The 24,993-nt window shown below is 35.2% G+C and overlaps 3 protein-coding genes across 9 annotated transcripts; all 3 read left to right on the top strand.

The window, feature by feature from the left end:
• The first annotated feature begins 7,402 nt into the window (after nt 1-7,402).
• On the top strand, nt 7,403-9,114 carry LOC107917727 (3-hydroxyisobutyryl-CoA hydrolase-like protein 3, mitochondrial). 3 transcript variants are annotated; one of them, XM_041086928.1, is made up of 4 exons: nt 7,404-7,723; nt 7,891-7,955; nt 8,700-8,775; nt 8,850-9,114. In XM_041086928.1, exons 1-4 carry the CDS (start codon nt 7,657-7,659, stop codon nt 8,867-8,869), a joined length of 228 nt encoding a protein of 75 aa, XP_040942862.1. In that variant the 5' UTR covers nt 7,404-7,656; the 3' UTR covers nt 8,870-9,114. The 3 variants fall into 3 exon arrangements, with proteins under 3 accessions (XP_016702502.1, XP_040942862.1, XP_016702504.1); XM_016847013.2 differs by lacking the exon at nt 8,700-8,775 and having other exon boundaries at nt 7,403-7,723; XM_016847015.2 differs by having other exon boundaries at nt 8,700-9,114.
• A 1,078-nt stretch (nt 9,115-10,192) lies between these two features.
• Nucleotides 10,193-12,511, top strand: LOC121213802 (uncharacterized). Its single transcript, XM_041086929.1, has 3 exons — nt 10,193-10,377; nt 10,524-10,578; nt 12,164-12,511. Exons 1-3 carry the CDS (start codon nt 10,293-10,295, stop codon nt 12,321-12,323), a joined length of 300 nt encoding a protein of 99 aa, XP_040942863.1. The 5' UTR covers nt 10,193-10,292; the 3' UTR covers nt 12,324-12,511.
• Nucleotides 12,512-12,831: 320 nt separating this feature from the next.
• On the top strand, nt 12,832-24,181 carry LOC107917724 (B3 domain-containing protein Os07g0563300). 5 transcript variants are annotated; one of them, XR_001689807.2, is made up of 12 exons: nt 12,832-13,604; nt 16,848-16,929; nt 17,083-17,178; nt 17,397-17,496; nt 18,227-18,479; nt 18,685-18,784; nt 19,203-19,377; nt 19,929-20,008; nt 20,700-20,819; nt 23,210-23,412; nt 23,702-23,802; nt 23,883-24,181. XR_001689807.2 is itself a non-coding variant. In XM_016847011.2 (9 exons), the coding sequence occupies exons 1-9, from the start codon at nt 13,486-13,488 to the stop codon at nt 20,709-20,711; spliced, it is 1,017 nt and encodes a 338-aa protein (XP_016702500.1). In that variant the 5' UTR covers nt 12,870-13,485; the 3' UTR covers nt 20,712-21,000. The 5 variants fall into 5 exon arrangements, 1 of the variants encoding a protein (XP_016702500.1); XR_001689809.2 differs by having other exon boundaries at nt 12,870-13,604; nt 20,700-20,772; XR_001689810.2 differs by having other exon boundaries at nt 12,870-13,604; nt 20,700-20,772; nt 23,205-23,412.
• The last annotated feature ends 812 nt before the right edge of the window (nt 24,182-24,993 follow it).

Raw genomic sequence — 24,993 nt, 5'->3', positions numbered from 1 at the left:
AGGTTTTAGCCATACCTTGTAACCAAATAGCCTCCTTTACAGCCTCTGTTACAGCCATGTATTCGGCTTCTGTGGTTGACAATGCAACTGTAGACTGTAGTGTAGACTTCCAACTTATTGGTCCTCCAACAAGTGTAAACACATAACCGGTGGTTGATCTTCGCTTGTCTAAATCACCGGCATAGTCAGAATCAACGTACCCAATAACACCTTTACCAAGTGTATTATCCTGCTTGAACAGTAATCCAACATCCACGGTCTTCTGAATATACCGTAGAATCCATTTCACAGCTTGCCAATGTCCTTTTCCAGGATTATGCATATACCTGCTCACTATACTAACTGCCTGTGAAATGTCGGGTCTTGTACACACCATTGCATACATCAAGCTACCCACTGCATTAGAATACGGAACTTGCAACATGTATTCTCGTTCCGTATTCGTCGAAGGAGATAGTTGTGCAGAAAGCTTGAAATGAGAAGCCAACGGGGTACTTACAGGTTTGGTCTGCTCGTTCATGCCAAACTGCTGTAGTACTTTCTTCAAATACTGCTTTTGAGACAAGCTAACTCTGCCATGAGCTCTATCTCTACATATTTCCATGCCGAGAATCTTTTTAGCTTCTCCTAGATCTTTCATCTCAAACTCGAGATTGAGTTGAGTCTTCAATCTTTCAATCTCAACTTTGCTCTTAGATGCTATTAGCATATCATCAACATATAAGAGCAAGTATATGAAAGTTCTTTCTTGTAGCTTCTGAAAATACACGCAATGATCAAATTTACTTCTTGTGTACCTTTGCCCTTTCATGAACTGATCAAATCGCTTGTACCACTGCCTCGGAGATTGCTTCAATCCATAAAGCGACTTTGTCAGTTTGCAAACCCAATTTTCTTTTCCAGCAACCTTGAATCCATCTGGCTGAGTCATATAGATTTCCTCTTCCAAATCACCGTGTAAAAACGCGGTCTTCACATCAAGCTGAACTAGTTCAAGATCATATTGCGCAACCAAGGCTAGCAAAATCCGAATAGACGAATGCTTCATAACTGGAGAAAACACTTCATTGTAGTCTATTCCCTCTTTCTGAGCGTAACCCTTTGCTACCAATCTAGCCTTGTATTGAATTTCATTTTTACCAGGAAATCCTTTCTTCTTTGCATATACCCATTTGCATCCAATTGCCTTCTTTCCCTTGGGCAGTCTCACCAACTCCCAAGTCCTATTTTTATGAAGAGACTGCATTTCTTCATTCATAGCTTGCTTCCACTTTACACCATCAGAGTTACTTATTGCTTCTGTGTAAGTGGAAGGAACATCATCATCTGCAATTGGAAGTGCATAGGCCACCATATCGTCAAAGCGAGCAGGCTTACGAATCTCTCTTCTTGGCCTCCTATATGCAATTGAATCTTGTTGCTGTAGAAGTTCTTGGGTCGAAACTTCTTCATCATTTGTTCTTTCAATATTAGCTGGATCATCATTAACCTTTTCAAACTCCACCTGCTGCAAAGAACTACTGGTTTTGTCATCCTTTTGTGAATCCTCATTCTTCATCATGGTTGATTCATCAAAAGTTACATCTCTACTGAAAACAATCTTCCTTGTATCAGGACACCAGAGACGGTATCCTTTTACACCACCAGTTATACCCATGAATAATGCTTTCTTTGCTCTTGGGTCTAACTTAGATTCTTTTACATGATAATATGCAGTGGAACCAAAAACATGTAAAGAATCATAATCAGTAGCAGGTTTACCAGTCCACATCTCCATAGGAGTTTTTCCATTTATTGCAGCTGATGGCAATCGGTTAATTAGATGGCACGCATATGTAACTGCCTCAGCCCAAAATTCCTTGCCCAATCCAGCATTAGACAACATACATCGAACTTTCTCCAGTATAGTCCGATTCATGCGTTCTGCCACCCCATTCTGCTGTGGTGTATCTCGAACAGTGAAGTGTTGCACAATGCCCTCATCTTGACATACTTGTAGAAATGGATCATTTTTGTACTCAGTACCATTATCTGATCGAAGTTGTTTGACCTTTTGACCTGTCTGAGTCTCCACCATCTTCTTCCACTTCAGAAATGCATCCAAAACTTCATTTTTTCTTTTCATTAAATACACCCATACTTTTCTTGAATAATCATCAAGAAAAGTGACAAAATAGTGCATACCTCCCAAAGAAGCCACTTTGGTAGGTCCCCACACATCACTGTGAACATAGTCCAGAATTCCTTTCGTATTGTGAATTGCTGAACCAAATTTTACCCTCGTCTGCTTGCCCAGAACACAATGTTCACAGAATTCCAATTTGCAAGAATTTGCACCTTTCAACAAGCCTTGCTTCGCCAAAGTCTGCAAAGCTTTTTCACCAGCATGTCCCAATCGCCTATGCCATAACCTGGTAACCTCTGAATCTGCATCTTTCGCAGAAGCTGTTGATGTTGATCCAATAACTGTACTTCCATTTAAATAGTACAAGTTATTTCTTCTAGTGCCTTTCATCACCGTCAATACCCCAGCTATTACCTTTAGTAATCCATCTCTCAAAGTGATTGTGAGCCCTTTAGATTCTAGGGCCCCTAATGAGATGAGATTTTTCTTCAAGCTGGGTACATAGCGAACATTTGTCAGAACTTGGATTGAGCCGTCATGGTTCTTCAATTTGATTGTACCTACACCCATTGTCTTACAGGCACTATCATTGCCCATAAAAACAACTCCACCTTCTAGTTCTTCAAGACTAGAAAACCAGTCCTTATTAGGACACATATGGTAAGTACATCCCGAATCCAATATCCACTCATCCGTTTGACATGCCATTGCCATGCCAACCAAGCTAAAGTCTGACTCCTCATCATGCTCCGCTACACATGCATTAGAAATAGACTTGCCCTTTTGTAACTTAGGACAATTCTTTTTCCAATGCCCTTTCTCACGACAAAAGGCACATTCATCTTTGGCGGGTCTCCCTTTGGACTTACCCCTTCTACCAGGTTTGCTGTTGTGTGAACGACCTCTTACTGTTAAGACTTCCGCAGTTGTATCTCTGTGATCTCTTTTATCTTTCTTTCGAGTCTCAGATCTATACAACGCACTACAGACTGCATCAAATGTGATTGAATCTTTCCCATGAAGCAATGTGGTGGTAAGATGATCATATTCATCAGGAAGGGAATTCAACAACAATAATGCCTTGTCTTCATCTTCATATTTCTCATCCAAATTTAGCAAGTCTATTTTCAAGACTTTTCGTTAGAAACTTTTCTTCCAATGTATCCCACAGCTTCTTCACTGATGTCTCCCTCATGACGGAGTACTTCTGCTCTTTGGCCAAACATAGGCGGATTGTACCACACGCCTGTCTATTGATCTTGGCCCACTCATTGTCATCCATCTTGTCAGGTTTTTCTTCAAGGGCTATATCCAGCTCTTGCTGACATAAGACATCCAGGATCTCACACTGCCACATACCAAAATTATTGGTACCGTCAAATTTCTCTACTTCAAATTTTGCATTTGTCACAGTAGTCCTTGCTGATGACGATGCTGCTGCCATTTTTCTCCTCAATCCCAACTACTGTATACGTGAACAGTACCGTATATGTGAATAGTGCCGTATACGTGAATAGTACTGTAAATGTGAATAGTGCCGTAAACGGTCGTATTCCCCAAGTACGAACCTGGCTCTGATACCAATTGTTGCGCGGAAGCGTGTGAAAGAGTAAAATTATTGTACTGAAAAATCACACTAAGTTCAATTCCCAGGAAAGAGAGGTGGATCACGATGATCGCTTACATACCAGATCTTTCCTAGCCAGAATATCCCTCTATCGTAATTTAATAGCACAATAAATCACTACAATGACACTTGCAAAATATGCAGAACAAAAATAAAGAACACTAGAATTTTAACGAGGTTCAGCAAATTTTGCCTACGTCCTCGGGCACTACCAAATATATTTCACTCCAAAAATACAAGTGAAAGTTTACAAATAGGGAGAGCGAACAATTGCCTTAAGTAGAGAATGGCAAGTGTGGGATGAAGAAAGTAAGAAATGGTTAGGCCTATTTATAGTTGAGGTTTAAGGATCAACTTGCAATGTCCCTATACAATTAGGGACCAAAATTGCAATTATCCCATGCCAACTAATCTTACTTTCTACTTTCGGTGCCTTTCGGTGCCAACTTTCTGCCACTATTCATCTTTGAAAAGTCAAAGATTGTAGGTATCCAATATTTGTTCTACAGGGTATTGTGCCTGGGTCTTTAGCAGCTGGTACAAAGGGTTCACATCCACGATTTTTCGCAACTATGGGGCAACCAATGAAACTTTTCTCAATTATTTTTAGCTCTTTTGAACAAATGACACTCTCCACCATGGAGGGCAAGAGCTATGCGAACTAGCTTCAAGAGCTGTTGAAGGAGTTCGATGATATATTCCAGGTCCCAAAGGGGTTACCACCTTGCAGGCTGCATAACCATAAGATTCCATTACGGGATGAGGGAGCTGTAATCAAAATTTGACCTTATAGATATCCAGCGTTTCAAAAGAATGAAATGGAGAAACTCATCCAAAAGATGCTGCAAACTGGAGTTATTCGCGATAGCACAAGCTCGTTTGCCTCCCCTATTGTCATGGTTAAGAAAAAATATGGGAGTTGGCGATTATGTGTGGATTATAGACAACTAAACTAGCAAACGATCAAGGACACATTCCCTATCCCAGTGATCGAAGAGCTGCTGGATGAACTAGGTAGAGCCAAGGTATTTTCTAAACTGGATTTAAGATTAGGCTACCATCAAATTCGTCTGTGGGAACTTGATGTACATAAGACTGTAATTCGCACACATGAGGGACACTATGAATTCTTAGTGATGCTCTTTGGCCTCACTAATGCACCATCAAGTTTCCAGGCCCCATATGAACTCAGTTTTTAAGGCTGTGTTACGGAAATTTGTCTTGGTTTTTTTTGATGACATACTCGTTTATTCAGGTTCGTGGTCTGAACACTGGCAACACTTGAGGGCGGTTTTGCTAATTCTTAGGGAGCAGCAGTTGTATACTAACAAGGCCAAATGTTGTTTTGGTTCTTCTCATATCCAGTACTTGGGACACATTTTGTAGGGGGTACAGTGTCTATGGACAGTTCAAAAATTGACTGTATTTCTGCGTGGCCTATTCCTCGATCAATAAAAGAACTGCGTAGTTTTCTTGGCCTCACAGGGTACTATAGACGGTTTATCAAGAATTATAGGGTGATTGCCCAACCATTGACTGAATTATTAAAGAAGAATGGGTGGGATTGGTCTGACAAATCAACTGAAGCTTTTCGGGCACTCAAGGAAGCTATGAGCTCAGCACCTGTTTTGGCACTACCAAATTTTTAGCTCGAATTTGTGGTAGACACGGATGCTAGTGGGGTGGGTGTTGGAGCAGTTCTACAGTAACAGGGTAGACCTATTGCTTTCTTCAGTAAAACCCTTGGGGTACGCCACCAAGCGTTGTCGATTTACGAGAAGGAAATGATGACAGTTCTGCTGGCGGTGCGGAAGTGGCATCTTTATTTGGTGGGACGGCATTTCAAGATTCGGACAGATCATCAGAGCTTGCGTTTTCTATCTGAGCAAATGGCCGTTACTCCTTTTCAGCAGCGTTGGGTCGCGAAAATGCTGGGTTATGATTTTGAAGTGTCATACAGAAAAGGAAGCAATAATAAGGTCGCTGATGCCCTCTCTCGACATCCACAGTTTGACCACTGTCAATACTTTCAGTTATCAACTAGTTCGGTAATTTTGGGACTTTTAGAGCAAGTACAACAATCTTACACGTTGGATGACCGCCTACAGAAAATTATTCAGAATGTTTTGCAGACTCGACATAATGATCAAAAGTATTCGTGGGATGATCGTTTTCTGCACAGAAAAGGGAAAATTATGGTGGGGAAGGTTTCTCAACTGCGTAGGGAGCTATTTCTTCACTTCCATGCCAGTGCCATGGGAGGTCATTCGGGGGTGTACGTTACTAGGAAGCGTTTGTCGAGTCAGCTTTATTGGAAGGGCCTTACTACGGATGTTAAGAGGTGGATCCGCGAATGTGAAATTTGCCAGAGATACAAAGGGGAATCGATAGCTTCTCCTGGTCTTCTCCAGCCTCTTTCAATACCTGATAGGGCTTGGTCCACAATCAACATGGATTTTATTGAAGGTCTACCTGCATCCAATCGGAAGACTGTCATCTTGGTAGTGGTTGATCACCTGACCAAATACGGCCATTTCCTAGCTTTGAATCATCCATTCACTGCTAGAGACATGGCCCAGGAATATCTGACACAGATTTTCAAGTTGCATGGCATGCCTGATTCTATAATATCAGACAGAGACAGAATTTTCGTTAGTAATTTCTGGCAGGAGTTATTTAGAAAATCGAGTACTAAACTGTTGTTATCAACAGCCTATCACCCGTAAACGGATGGACAGATTGAAGTCTTTAACCGTTGTTTGGAAAACTATTTGAGGTGCATGACTGGAGAAACGCTAGCATACTGGTTCAAGTGGCTGCCTCTTGCAGAGTGGTGGTACAACTCTTCCTATCATTCTGCGATTCAACTCACACCATATGAGGCCTTGTATGGCTAGCCTCCACCCACACACATGCCTTATTTGGTGGGTGCTTCCCTTGTGGATGTCGTGGATCGTAGTTTACAAGCTAGGGAAGCCGCTCGAAAACTACTACAATTTTGTCTTAAGAAGGCTCAATCTCGTATGAAGCATTTGGTGGATAAGCACCGATCGGAAATGAGTTTTCAGGTGGGTGTCATGGTTTATTTACGCTTGCAGCCATATAAACAACAAACAATTCAGAAGGTTACCAACCAGAAGTTGTCCCCAAAGTACTATGGCCCTTTTCCTGTGATTAAGAGAGTGGGGGAAGTGGCTTATACTTTACAACTCCCGCCACACTCTCGGATTTTCCCTACATTTCATGTCTCTCAACTAAGCTCACTTGCCATTGGTAGATGATCATGGGGCTTTACCTAAAGAACCAGTCTGAATTATCGACAGGAGGATAGTTAAGAAAGGCAGTCAGATAGTAGCGAAAGTTTTAGTGGAATGGGCCAACTCAGTTCCGGAGGATGCGACATGGGAAGCTTTCACAGAGATACAAGTTAAATTTCCAAATTTTCAGCCTTGAGGACAAGGCTGCTTTCGAGGAATGAAGTATTGTTGCGAGCTGAAATGTTAGCAGAGGAATTTTCTAAGTTTAAGTCAAAACGGGGAGTTTAATAATAAGTGATACGGAGCGTTTAGTTATAATAGATTTTTGTACACGTCATTTCTTTCATTTTTTTTTTCTTTAAAACCTGCATGTTTTGCATGGGAGCATTATTCAAGGAATTATTCAACAGATTTCTCTTTCTCTCTTGTTCTCTTTTCTAACCTCTTTCTCTCTTTTCTCTATTCAATTTCTCTTCCATATCACTCTGCCTTAAAATTCATTTCTACTTTCCTAAGCTACAAACAAGAAGATGAACTTTGATGATCAAGATCTTTCTTTTTCCAGTAGTTTATGTTTTAGCTTTGTTGAATTGAATATCCAAAGTCATGCTCTTTAGTCGATAATCTGTTGAATTGCCTGTCTGAGTATGCTTTGTTTACATAAATCTGTTGAATACCCTTCGTATTCTTCTCTTGATTTGGGGATTTTTTTTGGTAAGTTTAATTTTTTATTTTGGTTTTTGTTTGTTTGTTTTAGGTTTGAAGTTCAATAGCATTTCGTGTTTGTAATGAAAAATATGTATAGATATCATTGTAGGTTATGTTTCGTTTTTGCTAGTGTTAAGGGAGTTTTTGGGGCTAATCATTCATGGGTATCACAGGAATGGAGATTAAAGGTGGTGTTGCTGAAATCCAGAAGGACAGAAACACTCCTCTTGTGCCAAAGGTTTTTCTTTTTCCCTTCCATCTGTAAATGCATACTATCTAACCTGCAAACTTGTTGTGCTGTTGTTTTTTCTCTGTTTATTTTTATTTTTGGTTCAATGTTGTGTTATTTACTTAAATTAAAAAATTTAATGCTTTTCTCATTGATAAATTAGATCCTGGCTTAGAGAGCGTGATTACAAATAAAAATACATGCACTCTAAAATATGATTCAGGTTGAATTTTTTACCATCTTAATCACAAACGTTTGCAATTTGCTAAAATCAAGACAACACACAAGACGTTTATTATGTTCGTCCAAACTTGGAACAAACTATTGCTGTGATTATGATACAATTAACCTTCCAAAAACCTTTATGATTGCTCATATCAGTGACAATAAAGAACCATCCTTCTCTTTTTTTTGGAAAAAAGAAATGAGTCTGATTTTACTTGTATTCTTCTTAGCTTGAAACCTTCACTCGTTTTCTATGGTTTTTTTTCTCCTAGTACTAATTGTATGCAATTCTGATATCCTCTATGACACAAACATTCAAGATGGTTGGGATCAAATAGTTGTACGTACTGTGAAACTCCTTTCTTTTCAGAGAGATAGGAAAGGAAATCTTTGACCGCACATATAATACAACTTACTTAATGTATTAATAATTTTGCCTCTATTGGTTATCAGATGAAATTAACTTTGTATGTTGCATATTTACATGCCATCTGAAGTTAATATCTTTATCTTTTGTTCTTTTTCCAGGTCTTCACCATAGAATATTCTCTAATATGCAAAATTTTAGATTACAAGAAGCTTTATAGAGTATTCTCTATTTTGGGTATAGTTTTTAGTTATAGTATGTATTTAGTATTTAAAGATAAAGATACACACTGATTATATATGTAAAAGTAGGTTTTTCAACTTTCCAATGAAAAAGAGACAATTTATGGAGCATTGGACAAATGGGTAGCTTGGGAGACTGAGTTTCCATTGATTGCAGCTGCAAAAGCTTTACAAATTTTCAAGAAGAGGAGCCAATGGTTGTATGTTATTCAAGTATATTCAGTCTATTGGTATTCTTGCTTTGTATTTTCCAGCTTCTAAAATGCATTCATTGATGCAGGGAAGCTTTATATGTTCAATAATTTTCCATTAATATATATTATATTAAAATAAACTTGCATTATTATATTTGATTCTATAGAATACTCTCCGTCAGTATTTTAAAGGAACCTTAATGCTATTATTTGTGAATAGATGTTTTCAATCAGTATTCTTTGTGAAGTTTGGCATATGTAAAAATGAAGTTGCACAAGAATTTATGATTACATACATTAAATCTATATTATTCGTTTTTACTTTTATATGAGATTCTTATATTATACAAGTCGAGGAGCATAAATAAATTAATGAAAATATGTTAAAAAAAATATATATACAACATAACAATTTCATTAGTTCTTTTGCTGTATTTCAACATCTGTCTATGAGTACAAATATTTGAGACAAGATATTCTTTAAATTACTCTTTTAAATTATTCTTTAAGTCACATATAGATTGTGATATATATGCTAAATTATTTGTTTCGCTAATAATATTCTAACATGTTAAATATGCATTATATTTTAAAAACAATAAAGTAGGTTATATATTATTTTTTGTAATATTATATAATATATTCATATTTTAATAATTGTTATATTAAGAATATTATTAAATTATATATTATTGTTAAATTATATTTAATAATAAATTTATTAAAATAGGATTAAATTATGTATTATTATTATTAAATTATATTTAATAATAATCCTATTAAAATTTAATAACAATAATCACCCTTCTAACAAAATTTCTGTTAAGGGTACTCTGGTCATTTCAACTTTTTTTCTTATGCTATTACAATTCTATTTCATTCAACCAAACACAAGAATACTGTTACAGTTCTATTCCATTCCATTCAACCAAACAATTGAATTGCTATTACAGTTTTATTCTATTACAACTTTATTATATTACAGCTCTATTCCATTATACTGAACCAAACGTGGTGTAATTGTTTTCCTAACAATTATAGAGCCTGGTATTTTGCTTTCGGTAAATTTTGAGCTTTAGGTTTTAGGCTTATTGGATTTCTTAAAAGGAATGAACCAATTAAAAGATTGTTTTTAGACCCAAATCTGGACCTTTCTGGCCCAATTTTCAATTCAATGGTCGGGTTTATTTCTAAAGAAAGTCTTATTGGGTTTCTCTTCCGGTTTATTGGGTTTCTGAAGAAAGTTTAGGGTTTATAAGTCCAATTTCTGAATATTCTGTTGTTTTCAGTTTGTCTGATATCTGAAATCCCCGACGAAATGGCCAAAAATAGAAACAAGAAGAAGCGAAGCGGCGTTTCTTCAATGGACGTCAACGAAGGAACTGTTCCTGATCTTCCTCAAGGTAGCTTTCACTTTTTTTCCCCTAAAATATTAAAATTCAATCTATAAATAGTAATATGATTCTGATCTTCCTCAAGGTAGCATTATTGCTTATGCTTTCTATTAAAAAAAGTTGAAATTTTCATGTAAATTTTGGTTTATATGCAGCAATGGACACTTCAGAGACTGGAGGTCAAAAGCCTGATTCTGCTACTGCAAAATTGTAAGTGTTACTTTATCTACTATTTTTTTTGTTTGTTAATTTTACGAAAGAAGAAGAAGAAAGAATTAGTGATTTAAAGAGGAATTAGTTACTTAATGATTAAAATGGTTGTTTCTCACATACGTATATCATATAGACATAGGCTTACGTATATGTAAGATTGGATTGTGGGTGAAGTCTTTCAGGCGTATTTGGTTGAAAATTCTAGGGATATAATAGAATGTGGAGGTGAATTGTTAATGTTCTATTGATTTGAGATAGTATGATTTAAGGGAAAATGCAAATATCGAGCACAATTCTGGACCGAAAACATGATTGTGAAGTTAATTCTAAATTGATGCCTTCTTGTTTAGATGAGTATTTTCATCAACGATTTTTGCATTTTGATTGGTAGTAAGAGTTGTTAAATTAGTATTTCCGGTCAGCGGATAAACGGAACAAGAGTTTTGGATTCCTTTACACTCGCATTTAGCTCTGGATATGTGCATTTCTGAGTTTATCAGGGATTGTTAGTTTGTTAATGGTGACATGGTGTAATGTTTATGCTTGACCTTGATTCTCTTTGGTGGTTTGTAACTATTTATTGGCTTCATCTTCTCATCTTGCAAGCTTGTTTTACTTTATTGAGATTCTCAGAATTCAAAGCTTTCTTTAGTTTGGTTTCTTAGTGGTGTTTTTCTAGATAATAATACTCACCATAACAAATTTTTTATTGTCATAGAAAAGTTACGGTCGCATTGCGTATGCCTATTAACCGGATTTCCATTTTTGAAATGATTTTCTTTGTGGCGTGTGTTGATTACATTGTGCTTATAAATTTACGAATGAGCCCAAGCCCGAAAGGGATTTCCATTTTTGAAATGGTTTTCTTCGTGGCGTGTGTTGATTACATCATGTTTATAAGTTTACGAACGAGCCCAAGCTCAAAAAGGATTTCCATTTTTGAAATGATTTTCTTTGTCGTGTGCTTTAATTACATCATGTTTATAAGTTTACGAATAACCCAAGCCCGAAAGGGATTTCCATTTTTGAAATGATTTCTTCGTGGTGTGCGTTAATTACATCATGTTTATAAATTTACGAACGAGCCCAAGCCTGAAAGGGATATCCATTTTTGAAATGATTTTCTTCGTGGCGTGCGTTAGTTACATCATGTTTATAAATTTACGAACGAGCCAATGCCCGAAAGGGATTTCCATTTTTGAAATGATTTTCTTCGTGGCGTGCGTTAATTACATCATGTCTATAAATTTACGAATGAGCCCAAGCCCGAAAGGGATATCCATTTTTGAAATGATTTTCTTTGTGGCGTGCGTTAATTACATCATGTTTATAAATTTACGAATGAGCCAATGCCCGAAAGGGATTTCCATTTTTGAAATGATTATCTTCGTGGCGTGCATTATTTACATCATGTTTATAAATTTACGAACGAGCCCAAGCCCAAAACACTGTTGCCGTTACGGAATACTAGTTTAAAAGCCGTCATCAGTACGCATCTTTGTTTAACTTCATTCTATTGTGTCATTGTTATCTCCGTTCTCCGTTTCACCAAATCCCTAACTTTCTATCTATCTTGAAACAGAAAGACGAAGAAGGGACGACCGATGAAGAGATCGAAAAATGTACGGAAGATGAAGGCTGTGGAAAAAGCTATCGCTAAGAACGAGAAGTACGCCGAGAAAAGCTCCAAGACCGAAAGCAAGAAATCAAGAACTCAATCAGCTAAACTTCTATATGACTGAATGTGTTTAAAGAATTTTATTTGCCAAATGAACTTGAATTTGCTGTCATTTATAATTTAGCTGCGCTTAGGTTCATGTATAATAGTTACAAATTTTGCAATTACAACTGCTTGCACTGTCATTCATAGCTTAAAAGTATTTGTTGAGGATTGGGGTATTCCATTGCAATAGAAGACTGTTTTGAAACACTTAGTTTTATCTGAGTTTGAGTTCGATTTTTGATTTTGTTGGTTGAATTACTCTCATTAGTTCTACATAAACTTTACGTGGTTTTTAAATTTCACAAACAGGATTATAATGTCATATACAATTTGTCATGTCGTATTTTCATAGTGTATATGTCATATTTTCGTAACGTATTTGCTTTGTATAGAAAAGTTCAAAAATTAGGTGCTGTGGAAATAGGTGGCTGAAAAGGGGCTGAAGCATCTTTTGCATGTAACCGTCGAGGCCAACACCTGTTTGACGTAGGAAGAGGAATCCGTGTCTCTTAAAAAGCTCCAAAACCACCAAAGGTTTAATCCACTACAAACATGCCTAGCTGTTCTCTTAACCATTACATTTATGGCAATACACTATACACCTAAAATCTTACCTGTACCTGTGTCTTTTTAAGGTTAACAGGTATTTTAAATCTGTATTAACTATAAATAGTTCATTTTAATTGTCTGTATTCATCATTTATCCTAGCTGTACATGTATGTATTTAAGGTTAATAGGTATTTTGCATCTGTATTAACCAAAGTAGTTCATTTTTACTAATTTATATTTATTTATGTTCACACTTGGTCTCCAGAAGCGTTACTGAAACAAAATTTTAAAAAAGAAGACACGTATAATATAGACAAAAAAAGAGTCAAATTTTTATAATAAAATAAAATTTTCTCAACCATTAGATTAATCCAACGGTCCAGAAAGGGTGGAAGAGTAACCGAAAAATGATAGGAAGAGGAGCAGAGTAGCATAGCCGGGGCGTATCTATGTCGATGTCAGTGCGACTAAAATTCTGACAAATATTTGTAGTCTTAAAAAACTGTCATTATCTCAAATACCCTTTTTTATGTTCACTCTTGTAAGTGTCATATCATTGTAAAAGAGAAGAAAACAGCAAAGAAATCCTTTCAAAAGCTCTCTCTTTTGGTTTACTGTTTGTTTGAGTGAAATGGCTGCTCCTACAGTTTTTATCGGAACTTGTTTCCATTGTCAATCTCAATCTGATGTCTTCTTCTCGGGTTGGCAGCTTCGTGACGGCAGTTTCGCCTTGCTCTGCCACCCCTGTGGGTAAGCTTTTTTTACGTTTTCTTTCACTTTGAATCTCACTTGTTTTCCAATGCATGTTGTTTTTCTTTTCACTTCTGAATGTGTCTGTTTCTTTTTGTTGGGTTTTGATGTTTTCTATTTGGATTAGATAAAGTTTGTGTTTTGTTTTTGGTTTTCACTTTTGATTGTTGTGGCTTCAAGTTCAACTTAAAACTCTTTAATACAGATTTTCAACCAAACCTCCTGAATTAAAATTGGGGTTGTCTCCTTTTCTGTTTTGTTTATTTGTTGTTTATAACATAGGGAATTCCAACGTAAATCTCTATAGTTAAAATTTTTATCTTTTAGTATTGTATTTATTTATCAGACATATGACATATCAGGAACAGGAATATGGATAATTAATACACTTACATATTTACATTTTTCCATGTTTGTCGCCAGGATTAAAAGCTTGAGAGTTTTTATGGTGTTACTATGTGAGAACTTGAAAGTTGTGTTAGTAGATAAGGATATAATGTGAAAAAGAAGATGAAATTGTTTCATTTTCAACTTGATTTGAAAGAGGCGTATTGTTCCCTAATTTTCATGTTGATTTGTTGTTTAAAACAAATTGGCCACATTAACTTTGGTTGATCTGAAGAAAAGAAGTTAAATTTGTGGTATAAACTGTTCTCTGCTATGGATTGCTTTGTGCTTAAATATGGTTTTTGTTTTCTTGGAATATGATGCATAGAGAGGTTATTTCTTCCCCTGATTGTAAAGTGTAAGCCCCCTCAGGTTGCTCACAACTTATCTTCCTTGTTCTTGGCTGTTTAGGCCCATTTTAATTGCTTAGATCTGCTATGCCTTTTGATGACATGGATTCCTTTTGTGTTTCTTTTTGTTAATCTAAATTTGATAGTAAGGTTTGGTATTGTTTTGCGGGGGCTTTTTACCCTCCATTTGTCAATTCTGCCTTTCTTTTCCCCCTTTTACGGATTATGTTCGAAGAGCAAGCTGAAGAAAAATGGTCAAGAAATCCTGGTGTTTGCTGCCATTCTTTGTCTTCACATACTATCTATTGCTTCTTGTCATATCGGCGACTAAGGTGAATTGGAGATTCAACTACCAAAGAAAGTAACAGGAAATTCTAGAATAAGTTGTAAATAGGATATCACATAACAAATTTATGGAGTAAGCTCTGTTTCTATTCCATTATTGTTATGTTCATCCTAAGTAACTCATTCATCTAATTCCTTTGTTACAATAAGTTACTTTCATCAGTGCGCTTCTCTTTCCTTTTGGTGGTGTGAGCCTTCCTTATTTCATTTATATTTGTTTATTTATTTGAGAAATTTGTTAATAGAACAGTTGGTTTTTGATAAGCATTTCAGGAAGGCAGGACATGATGGTTAGTTTCCCTCTCATGATGTGTCTTGTCCGTGCATGCATAATTTAAACAATAATAATATAAAGGAAACAGTTCTTCTAGGGTGACTATGAATTGTAATCATCAATTCACAGGGAAATTAAATGGTATTTGTTAGTAAAGATAAGGACACCATAAAATGTGGCAAAGCCTAAATACTTCAGTTTATTTTAAACAATTTCTTCATAACTTTGAATATAAATTGAGGCATTTGCATAGAATATGGGACATCAAGCACTGATTCATGATGATAATTCACTCTATTCGTAATAATATTCTTTATTTCATAAACTAATTGGATAAAGAAGACTGTCTCTCATATCTTGAGAAGCTCCTTTCATGTAGGTTGTATTTCTATGTTAAAACGTAATCGTATAGTGGAAGAGATCCTTCTATATGGAGCTTTTTGTAAAGCTCACTAAAGATTTAATAGAATGGGCTAGTCTAACGATGAACCACAATTCTGGTTTTACCAGTGTTTGGACTAGAAATTTCTTTAGGTGTGGCCAGTAAATATTGATGTTATAGGTTGAATTGTTAAGAGGCACCGAACATCTTTGGGACTTCTATACATATAAATTTATAGAATGTTCTTTATTATTCGTGCTCTTTCTTTGCCAAATAGTAGATTGCTGTTTACCAGATGATTATTAGGAATGCTTTTCATTGTAATAATACATTCCAAATTAGTATGCATCTTTTAAGGGGATAAAAATGTAGTATTTGGTTTTGACTTAAATGGCTTTTCGAATATTGAGAACGAGTTGGTATTCATTCGAAAATGATGGAACAATTAATGGTGTCTAGAAAACGGTAACCGTTTTACTTGTATTAAGTATAATCTAAGAGGCCCAATCGATAATAGTCTCTCATGAGAAGGTAAACACTTTGAGATGCATTCAGATCTGTTTATTGCTTGAGTACAGATGTTGGCAATCTGAATAATGTGCATTGTCTTTTGGCAACACATTAATGCTATTTACAGTTAAGAGTGACTAAAACATTTATGAAAATTGATTCAAAAGTATGATGTTTTCGGTAAAAATGATGATTGTATGTCATAGTTGGTTTAATTTTGTCTTACTAGAAAAAACCAAGAAAATCAGCATTCTTTCTGGAACCTTTTGGTGCGTTGTCAAATATCTGTTTGGTTATAGTGAGCAGCGAGGCGGGCTTTAGATAATGAAACGACGTCGTATTTCTTATGCTTTTAGTAGCGTTACTCACGCTGTTGCTATAAAAGTTATTATATTATGTTGATCATTTTCCCTTACTTGCGCTACTGTCTTACTCTGTGAACTGTCTCTTCATGCGTTAGAGTTTGTGCACGTGCGCCACATGCTTCAACATTTAATGCTGTAAACTAAAATGCATCATTTATGAAAGTGATAAATATATCAATATTATCTTAAATTTCTTTGGCTGAATTTTCTTGCATGCTAATGATGGCACGGAATACTTTTTATTTGTAATAGCTTGCCTATTTTCTAGAACAGGTTGTTCATAAGGTTGCTGCGGCGGACATCTTCTGCCTGATTGCTGCTTTTCATTTTTGTGTGGCAGTTTGTTTCTTTTCACATTGATTTACTTGTGATTCTTCAATGTTTTTACAATATTAAAGCTTGAGCTTAGGCTTTGCTTTTGACATCATGGATTCTATGTTAAATTTTTGCGCATGCATCTGCTCGGTTCTTAGAAATTTTTTATGCTAGGTTTTGTTTGAATATGGTATCCTTATTTGAGCATCATTTGTGTTCTCAAGAAAGTAACATTGGGAAGCCTGGAAAAAGAATTTGAGTTCATTATCTCTGTAGTGTTCATAAACAAGCTGACTCTGTCTTTTGCAAATTCAGTTCTGCTTTTGTCGAAGGAAGGTTCTGTGAAACTTTTCATCCTGAAGCCTCTGGTTGGAGAGAATGTGATTCTTGTAACAAGGTAAGATGAAAATTCTTATCAAATTTGCATTTTCTTTTCCCAGGTATGTAGGTGATTGAAAAGAACTTCTCTCCAGGTTATTTATATTTAATTAGATTTTCGAGTCTGCAAACTTTATTCTCTAATGCGTAATTTTTCTTCCATTTGCTGCAGGGAATTCATTGCGGATGTATCATGGCTGCTCATTCATATGCAATATTGGACTTTGGTGGTGTGAAATGTTTGGAGTGTTGCTTGAATGAAGCTCTCGTAAGAGTCAACTATCTGGCCATTCTATCTTTGTTTCCATGCCCTTTTCATGTTTAACTAATATTTTATACTCAATTAGAGTCTATATAATATGCCATTATCCTTAAAATAAATGTTTCAAACTTCAAATGAGCATATATTGGACTTTGATTTCTTCTTATTCCTTGTTAATCTAAAAATAGAAGTTATCAAAGTCTAAAAAACATTTTCTATTTCAGGCGCTGCACAGAAACTCACCAACCTTCTCGAACCCCGAGGAGATGCAGGCATCGGACTCTCATCCAAAGGCATCGGATGACACAGAGGAAACCGTGACTGGTTAATTTTCAATATATCTTACATTTTGGAATGAACTATTTTTTCTTTTAAATACTGTTCATAGTGGGGATGGACTGGCGTACATGAAAATATGAAGTCTGATATAGATTGTTCATAAATTTCTCCTAGGAATAGGAAAAAGGTTTTCAACACTCATCCAAAGTCTTCACTTTTGGTTGTAAGGTGGGGATGGGAGGAGGTGGGGAATGAGATATTACAATTTTCATAGCACTTGTAAAATTTAAGGCTCGTAGATCTGCACAAGTTTATCCTTTTTTTTTTGCCTTGCTTATGAAATCAAATGAAATCTTAATTGGGGAAAATATAGGCTAAAAGATGTGCTTAATCCATCCTAAAGTTGGAGTCCAGCTGATTGTGGGAAATTTAAGGCCCTTAGATCTGCACAAGTTTGTCTTTTTCTCTTTTCTTATGCAATCAAATGAAATCCTAATTGCGGAAAACTCCCATGCCAAACAAATGTAATATAGGCTAAAATGATTTGCTTAATTCATGCTAAAGTTGAAAGTCCAACTGATTGTGGGTAGTGTTCTTGATAGGAAGAGTATTTTTGTTATCCTTTTTATTCATAAGAAATCAAGGACTGCTTGTGGAAGTTGCTTAATTTTATCTTACTACTCCAGCATTTACAGCAATATAGCTTGTCATTTATATGGTTTCCAGTAGGAAGGAAAACTGACTCCTTCACTCATGTTGCTGGAATTAAAACTAGGGGTTGATCCAATTGCATCACCTGATTCTGTTGCACTCAATGCCTCACCTGATAAGATAGGCACTCCTACTCCCGGAGCAGTTCCTGCAGCAGAAACTGAAGGAGAGTCCTCCGTGAATTCACCTGCTGGAACCAAAAAGTCCCGTAAGAAGAAGGGTCGCAAGAATCGGAAAGATGCCTCTAAACAACATCAAATCCAAGCGAGGTACTCGCCAAAGACCAGCCCAGAGGAGCTTAGGGAAATATGCAGACAGTAACTCCTAACTTTGACTTTATATCTATTGTGCTGTTTACCTTATTTTTTGAAGGATTATTGGTTGTCTGACCATATGACATTTGTAGTAGTCTAACATTTATTTACTGTGTTATTTAATATTTAGCTTGATATAGCTTTAATGCAATATCCTGGTTGATATTGAATTTGATGTCTTAGAAATTGAGTCTTAATCATATTTCAGGGCCAAATCAAGTCTTATCCCTTTGTTTGAGAAAAAATTGACTGCTAGTGATGTGGACACCAGGAATGGGCGCCTTGTGTTACCAAAGAGATGTGCAGAGGTAGGTTTTTGCAGATTATTATTTTTCTTTTAATTTCTTCAATTTGTATGCATTGGAAAATAAAGTAAGTTTCTTGATGGAGATTGTGATTGAGCAGTTTTTTAATGCATCATTTGCATTTACTGTAATTTAAGTTTCTATTATTATTATTATTATTATTATTATTAGTACTAGTACTGCTGCTGCTGCTGCTGCTGCTGCTGCTGCTGCTGCTACTACTACTACTACTACTACTACTACTACTATTTGCATTTAACTATTTGAGCTATATATTAGCTGCAATTTGGTCTTTATATGTATATATATTAAATACATTATATATGAGATCTAATCTGGCTACAGCATATCCACCATATTTGATTTTTTTTTTCCTGGTAAAGAATAGATGTATTTCTTGTATTGAAAGAGACTACTGCAGGCTTATTTCCCAAAGATTTCGGGGCAACAAGGAATCTTCCTCACTGTGCAAGATACAAAAGGAAATGACTGGGAAGTTTTCTACCGTTATTGGTCAAATACTAATGGAAAGATGTATGTCCTTGAAGGCCTTAAGGATTACATGATCATGATGGAATGGGAAGCAGGTGATACAGGTAAATGATACAAGTGTCTAATGATCCCCTTTTCATGGAACAAGCATTTGAATTGTATATTTTACTTCTAGTTTCTTCATTCTATCTTACTATTTAGTCCCAAAAATTTAGAAATTTTGAGTATAGTTGTGCTTGCTAAATAATAGTCCCAATTATTGAATGTGTAGGTGAATTACATGTTAAATTTAGTAGTGACAGTTCATGCATGAGATAATATTTCCAGCTATGATTTACTGATGAAATTAGAGATGAATACTCTAATGTATTGAGGAAAAAACTCTCTCAAAGTATATATTTCTAAGTATATATTTCTTAGAAATATGTACAACTATATGTACATGTAGGATTAAACAACTAAGGAAATAATATCTCTTAATTAGAATCTCTAAAAATATCAGCTGTAATCTCTAAAGATACTATTTAATAATATCAAATAACCAAAGATTCTCCACATTTACTTTATTAGAAAAAAAGCTTCAAGATTTATTTGTTTCACCTGAGAAATATGATGTTGCTAACTAATTAGTGACTTTGAGTGATCAAAATTTCAGTTACATTTTATAAGAGAGAGGAAGATGAAAAGCTGTTCATGGGATTCAAAAAATATCAGGCTCCCGAATCTGCTCAGAAGGTATGCGTGCTAATTCAGTCAACTTATTTTTCTTAGAGGGTCCGTGCCTGGTAATTGCATTTGCTGGTATCCATTTATACATCTGCTTCAAATCTATAATATGTCAATTGTTCAATGGTTGATGCAGTTCATTCCAAGGTCAGTTATATGCTAGGATAAGGCTGAAAATAGGATTATCATATGATAGCTTTGATACTGATGGTAATAATAGTAAAAGAAACAACACAAAAACCATAATTCCTGTTTCCAAATGAATGGCATAAAGCATTACTTAGTGTTGGCAGCTTTAATCAGAAGGAAAGAAAATGAGACTGAATTTCTTTAGTATTGACTTCACAGTAGGTCCTTAATGATAGTATCAATCCACAAAAGGTAATGCAAATTCTTGAAATGCAGTTAAGACATATGTATTGGCCCCTTTATCCAGAATGATATTGTCTTCAAGTTCATCCTAATACAAATCATTAACATTCATTTACTAATTACCTTCAGAAAAGAAAAGGACTGTATATCTTCTTTGTTTCAGTCTTTTGAGTATTATTTGATGTGTACAATGCTATCACTGTCTTCTTTGTTTCAATCTTTCATCTCAGTAGAATAGTTTGTATTTCTCATGATGCGAACAATTTCAACACGATTTGTCAAGAAAAGGTTGTTTTACCGGCCCAAGATTTCACACTTTCTTTTGCAGAGCTCAACTTGATGTCTGAAAGCGACTTTACCTTCAAAGGCCAGTAGTCTGAATCTGGTGCTTTTCATCGAAGGTGTTGGAAGTTCCTTTTTATACATGCTGTCATCGGTCAGCGAACTAGTATGTTATAAATCAAGGAAGTTTGTTTCTTTGTGGCTGGAAAACTATGTTTCTTTTGTTTTTAGTCTATCTTCAGAGTGACTGTTGCAATAAGCTTGGTATGCTACTTTGCAGTACCCTAGGGTTGTTTTCAAACAATTTGCTTGCATGTTAGAAAATTGAACCATAGTAGTTATATTAATAATCCTTGTCCTAAAATCGTAATACTATGCCATGAACTCAAGTTGCATGCAACTTGACACCAATAAGTATTAAAAGGTGTACTGGTTCATGCCTTGAGCTATATTTATGCAATTTAACAACCCCCTCCCCCCAAAGAAAAAAAAATATTTATGTGCTGGTTCTTTGAAGGTTTTTGAGCATCTTAGTTCTTTTAATTGGAATGATGAATTTGGTGTTCAAACCTTAGGAGTAATCAACAAAGAACGGAGCAATTCACTGATAGCTCTATTACTAATAACACTTTGAAGAATATGTCTTCTTACTTTATGATGTTCGTGTGGAAAGAAGAGTATGCTTTAATTCTTAGTCTTGAAAAATTTTAGAAAAAAGAAACAAAAATCAGTACAAAGCTTGAAAATATCACAATCTTACAGTGTATGTATTCAAACAATATGTTCTTGACGTAAGATGATTGATCTTGAGAAAGGAAATGAAAGCTGATGTTTTAATTTTGGTCTGGAATAAAATCTAAAATCTAAAGTGTTAGAATCATCAAAACTAATGGTAAAAAACCATATTAACTACAATGATCAGAATGCAAAAAGTTCACTACCTTTAGTATGTAAGCAGTTCAATAAAAAGAAGGTAGGGTCAATCTAGACTAGTCAGGGCCCGAAGAATCACCAATCGAGTATGAGAATATCTCTAAGTTTGTTTTGAATTAAGTTTTTAAGAAAATGTATTATTTGTTGAAGACCTCGTAGCGTTGTGTGGCTTAATTTGTAGTTTTACAGTCATATAGAAAATCACCAATCAAGCATGAGAAAGATCTCTAAGCTTGTTTTGAATTAAATTTTTTAGTAAATGTATTATTTGTTGAAGACCTTGTAGCCTTGTGTGGCTCAATTTGTAGTTTTACTGTCATATAGGAAACTTCTGTATACAATTTTCTGAAAAATCCAACATGGATCTCTCTTTGTCCTATGGAAAGAGATTGAAGAGAAGATCTTTTCAAGTCTTGTGGTTGATTTTAATACAAAAGGGGTTCTTCGGTTCATCTTTTAAGCTTGAATAAATTGGAATTCACATTAATACTTCACTGAGTATTTGGACTATGAATATAACATAACAAATTTCTAGATATATTGAGTCAAAAATATGGATTTTTTTTATTCTTCCCACTAGTTTCCTTCATGTCATGATTTGCTAATTTCCTTTGACCTTTCGTTCTAGTTTTAGTTTCTTTAAAATGCATTATGTTAAGATATCTTATGAACAATAATACATGAACCTATTGAAGACGAAGTGCAACTCATGTTTGATGTTGCCTTCGTCCTGCCGTAAATTTGTAGCTCCTGTCACGGAAGATGCAAGTGATTGGCATGAATGATAAGAAGACAAAAGCTTATATTCTGTCAGAATGATGATGGAAACCTTCATTATCGGCAACTGAAAAATGTCACTTGCATCGTAATTAAGCTAGTTCAAACTGAGTTGTTACTTGTGAATGATCTAAATCCGAGATATTTTCCATCAAAATTTTCGTAGTGGGACATACTGAGTTGGCTTCTTTTGTTTCTAATCTATAATTAGTAATGCTATCAAGTTTAACCATTATTATACTTAAATGCCAAAACTCAGGAATCTATTCTGCAATTAATTCAGTAAGCTATATTTAGTAATAAACTTCACACTGCATTAATTAATGCCTTTGTTTGGAAGTATTATTAAGTTCCTTATCTGTCTGCGATTTCTATAATCTGATATCATATATGGAAATTTGTTAACAGAGATTATTTTGACATCTTTATTCTATTAATGAATTTTTTTCTATATTTATCAGTTATTTAGCTACACATGCTTGTGCATGCATACATCATAATCTGTCTCGTAAATTCATAATATTTGGTCATATTACATTGCTTAATGATTTCTAAGACATTTCCTGCAAACTAATGAAAAAACAGTCTTTAACCAGATAATATTTGGTCATATTACATTGTTTATTGGACCTGGAAGTTTATTACTTTGTGTATGTATCATGTTTGATGGTCATGTTTTTGAACCCTATAACTAGGAAAAATCCTAAAAGTCATATAGAACAAAATAAAGGTCACATTTTTATGAGTATGGGAGTTACAAATAGCTTTGTCAGGTATTAAGCCTCTTGCCATTTGTTGATTTAATGTGGATTCTTATATGGCAGTTACATTTTTGTGTCAGAGTAGGTTCAAGGACATATGAAAGATACCTCGCTTCGTAATATGGACAAAAAGAGGGAGTATCCTTGGCATGTCAAACACTCGTATGTCTTTCCACTTTGATGACATAACAAGAAAAGCTGTTCGACTGGTTGACAATTGTTGGGTTAGATTTCAATTCTGATTCCTACCCCACACTGCATTCTATCTATATAGCCTGAAAAACTGAGGTATCTTCCTTTCTTCTTTTTTCTTAAAGCTGAGATAAATAAATAGATATGTTCTACAATTTAAATAATGAGATTTATACACATTCCTTGTCTCTGGCTGGTATCTTGTATTCTATCAATGTTCTTACAAGAATGGAGTGTTTGCAGTAATACTGTTGGTTCTTTTTATTATGTTCACAGGTCATACCTATAAGAAACGATTAATTGAGGATGGTTTTAAATGACAAAAAGGCCAACTTTATGATTTGGTAACACACATGCTAATCTTGCACAATTTCTGGTATTGTAGGGGGATGCAGTAGCTACCAAAGTAAACATGTAATGCAGTAGGTACCTTGCTCAATCCGTTCTGGATTTCCGTATCCTAACTGGGAATGTTTTGGAATTCAGGTCAGATGTACAATTTTTTGTATTCACAATTTGTTTAATCTGATGAAGATTGTAACTTGAGACTTATTGGATTTGGTCAGATTGTTATTATCTTTCCTTCAAAGAGAATTTTGTACAACACAGTCCAACAGCAATGAAGTGAGTGCTGCTGGCTCCGTGCAATTATCTATAACAGCACAAATCATGAGGAAGTGAATAATGTATCTGCATATATACATATATATTCTCTGTGTCGTGTTAGTCTCTTGCTGTATATCCTCTCGAATCAGAAGGATCCTTGGTTTGAACTGTAAACGAACTCAGTTTTATGAGAAGAGTAGAATTTGGAAAAAAGAAAAACAGCTTATGATGAGAACTTTATAAGCTCTTTTTTTGTGGATGATGATTGTTGTTGTTGTTGTTGCTGTCTATTTGTTGGTTTCCATGGGAAAATTAGGGGTCCTGAAAGGCTGTGTGTTCCTTACACAATGGCAAAACTATGTCAATTAGGGTTCCTGAAAGGCTGTGTTCCTTACACAATGGCAAAACTATGTCAATTAGGGGTCCTGAAAGGCTGTGTTCTTTACACAATGGCAAAACTATGTCAATTAGGGGCCCTGAAAGGCTGTGTGTTCCTTACACAATGGCAAAACTATGTCTTAATTTCAGTTACAAGTTGGGTCAGAATGTTTTAAGAATTCATATGAAGTGGAAGCTGACCGGGCCGACATAGGTCATTCCCAACTAGCAAAAACTTGTTTGTGCCCGATCCAACAGGCCCAATAAACCTTATTAATAACCATTTTGGACACATGTTCGGTATCCATTAATACTTCAAAAATTATTTTTACCGATCAGTGTTGAGTGTAATATTAAATAGTCAAAAAAGAAAGAAAGAAAATCAGGTTTGAATATTAAAGATCACTTGAAAAGAATAATTACGAATTTCTAAAAAAATAAAAATGGATTTTCCACAGGAAGAAATCCATCATATTATGACAAGTTTCCTTCCAGTTAGTTTCCAAAATAATTAACAAATTTCTATTTAGTATCACAAATAATGTGTCACCTTCCAAGAGAAAAAAAAAAAAAACAGTAGCAATTTCAACAAATATGTATATATTTGAGATGCTAAATCTGAAGATATGCGAAGCAGATTCAACCAAACTCGACCAAATCTTTGACAAATTTTGGACATTACAATAATTTAAT

This window comes from Gossypium hirsutum, chromosome D01 (assembly GCF_007990345.1).
Source record: "Gossypium hirsutum isolate 1008001.06 chromosome D01, Gossypium_hirsutum_v2.1, whole genome shotgun sequence".
NCBI classification, from domain to species: Eukaryota; Viridiplantae; Streptophyta; class Magnoliopsida; order Malvales; family Malvaceae; genus Gossypium; species Gossypium hirsutum.
Note: the sequence above shows the minus strand (reverse complement) of the source record. Positions and strands in the feature narration are given on the sequence as shown.

Bases quoted from the DNA above. Each gene is read 5' to 3' on its own strand.
- LOC107917724 (XM_016847011.2), top strand. From the start codon at position 13,486: ATGGCTGCTCCTACAGTTTTTATCGGAACTTGTTTCCATTGTCAATCT. The intron at 13,605-16,847 runs GTAAGCTTTTTT...TTGCAAATTCAG, and splicing joins TTGCTCTGCCACCCCTGTGG to TTCTGCTTTTGTCGAAGGAA. The intron at 18,785-19,202 runs GTAGGTTTTTGC...AGACTACTGCAG, and splicing joins TACCAAAGAGATGTGCAGAG to GCTTATTTCCCAAAGATTTC.
- LOC107917727 (XM_016847013.2), top strand. From the start codon at position 7,657: ATGCTTTGTTTACATAAATCTGTTGAATACCCTTCGTATTCTTCTCTT. The intron at 7,724-7,890 runs GTAAGTTTAATT...TGGGTATCACAG, and splicing joins TGATTTGGGGATTTTTTTTG to GAATGGAGATTAAAGGTGGT. The intron at 7,956-8,849 runs GTTTTTCTTTTT...ATGTAAAAGTAG, and splicing joins ACACTCCTCTTGTGCCAAAG to GTTTTTCAACTTTCCAATGA.
- LOC121213802 (XM_041086929.1), top strand. From the start codon at position 10,293: ATGGCCAAAAATAGAAACAAGAAGAAGCGAAGCGGCGTTTCTTCAATG. The intron at 10,378-10,523 runs GTAGCTTTCACT...GTTTATATGCAG, and splicing joins TGTTCCTGATCTTCCTCAAG to CAATGGACACTTCAGAGACT. The intron at 10,579-12,163 runs GTAAGTGTTACT...ATCTTGAAACAG, and splicing joins GATTCTGCTACTGCAAAATT to AAAGACGAAGAAGGGACGAC.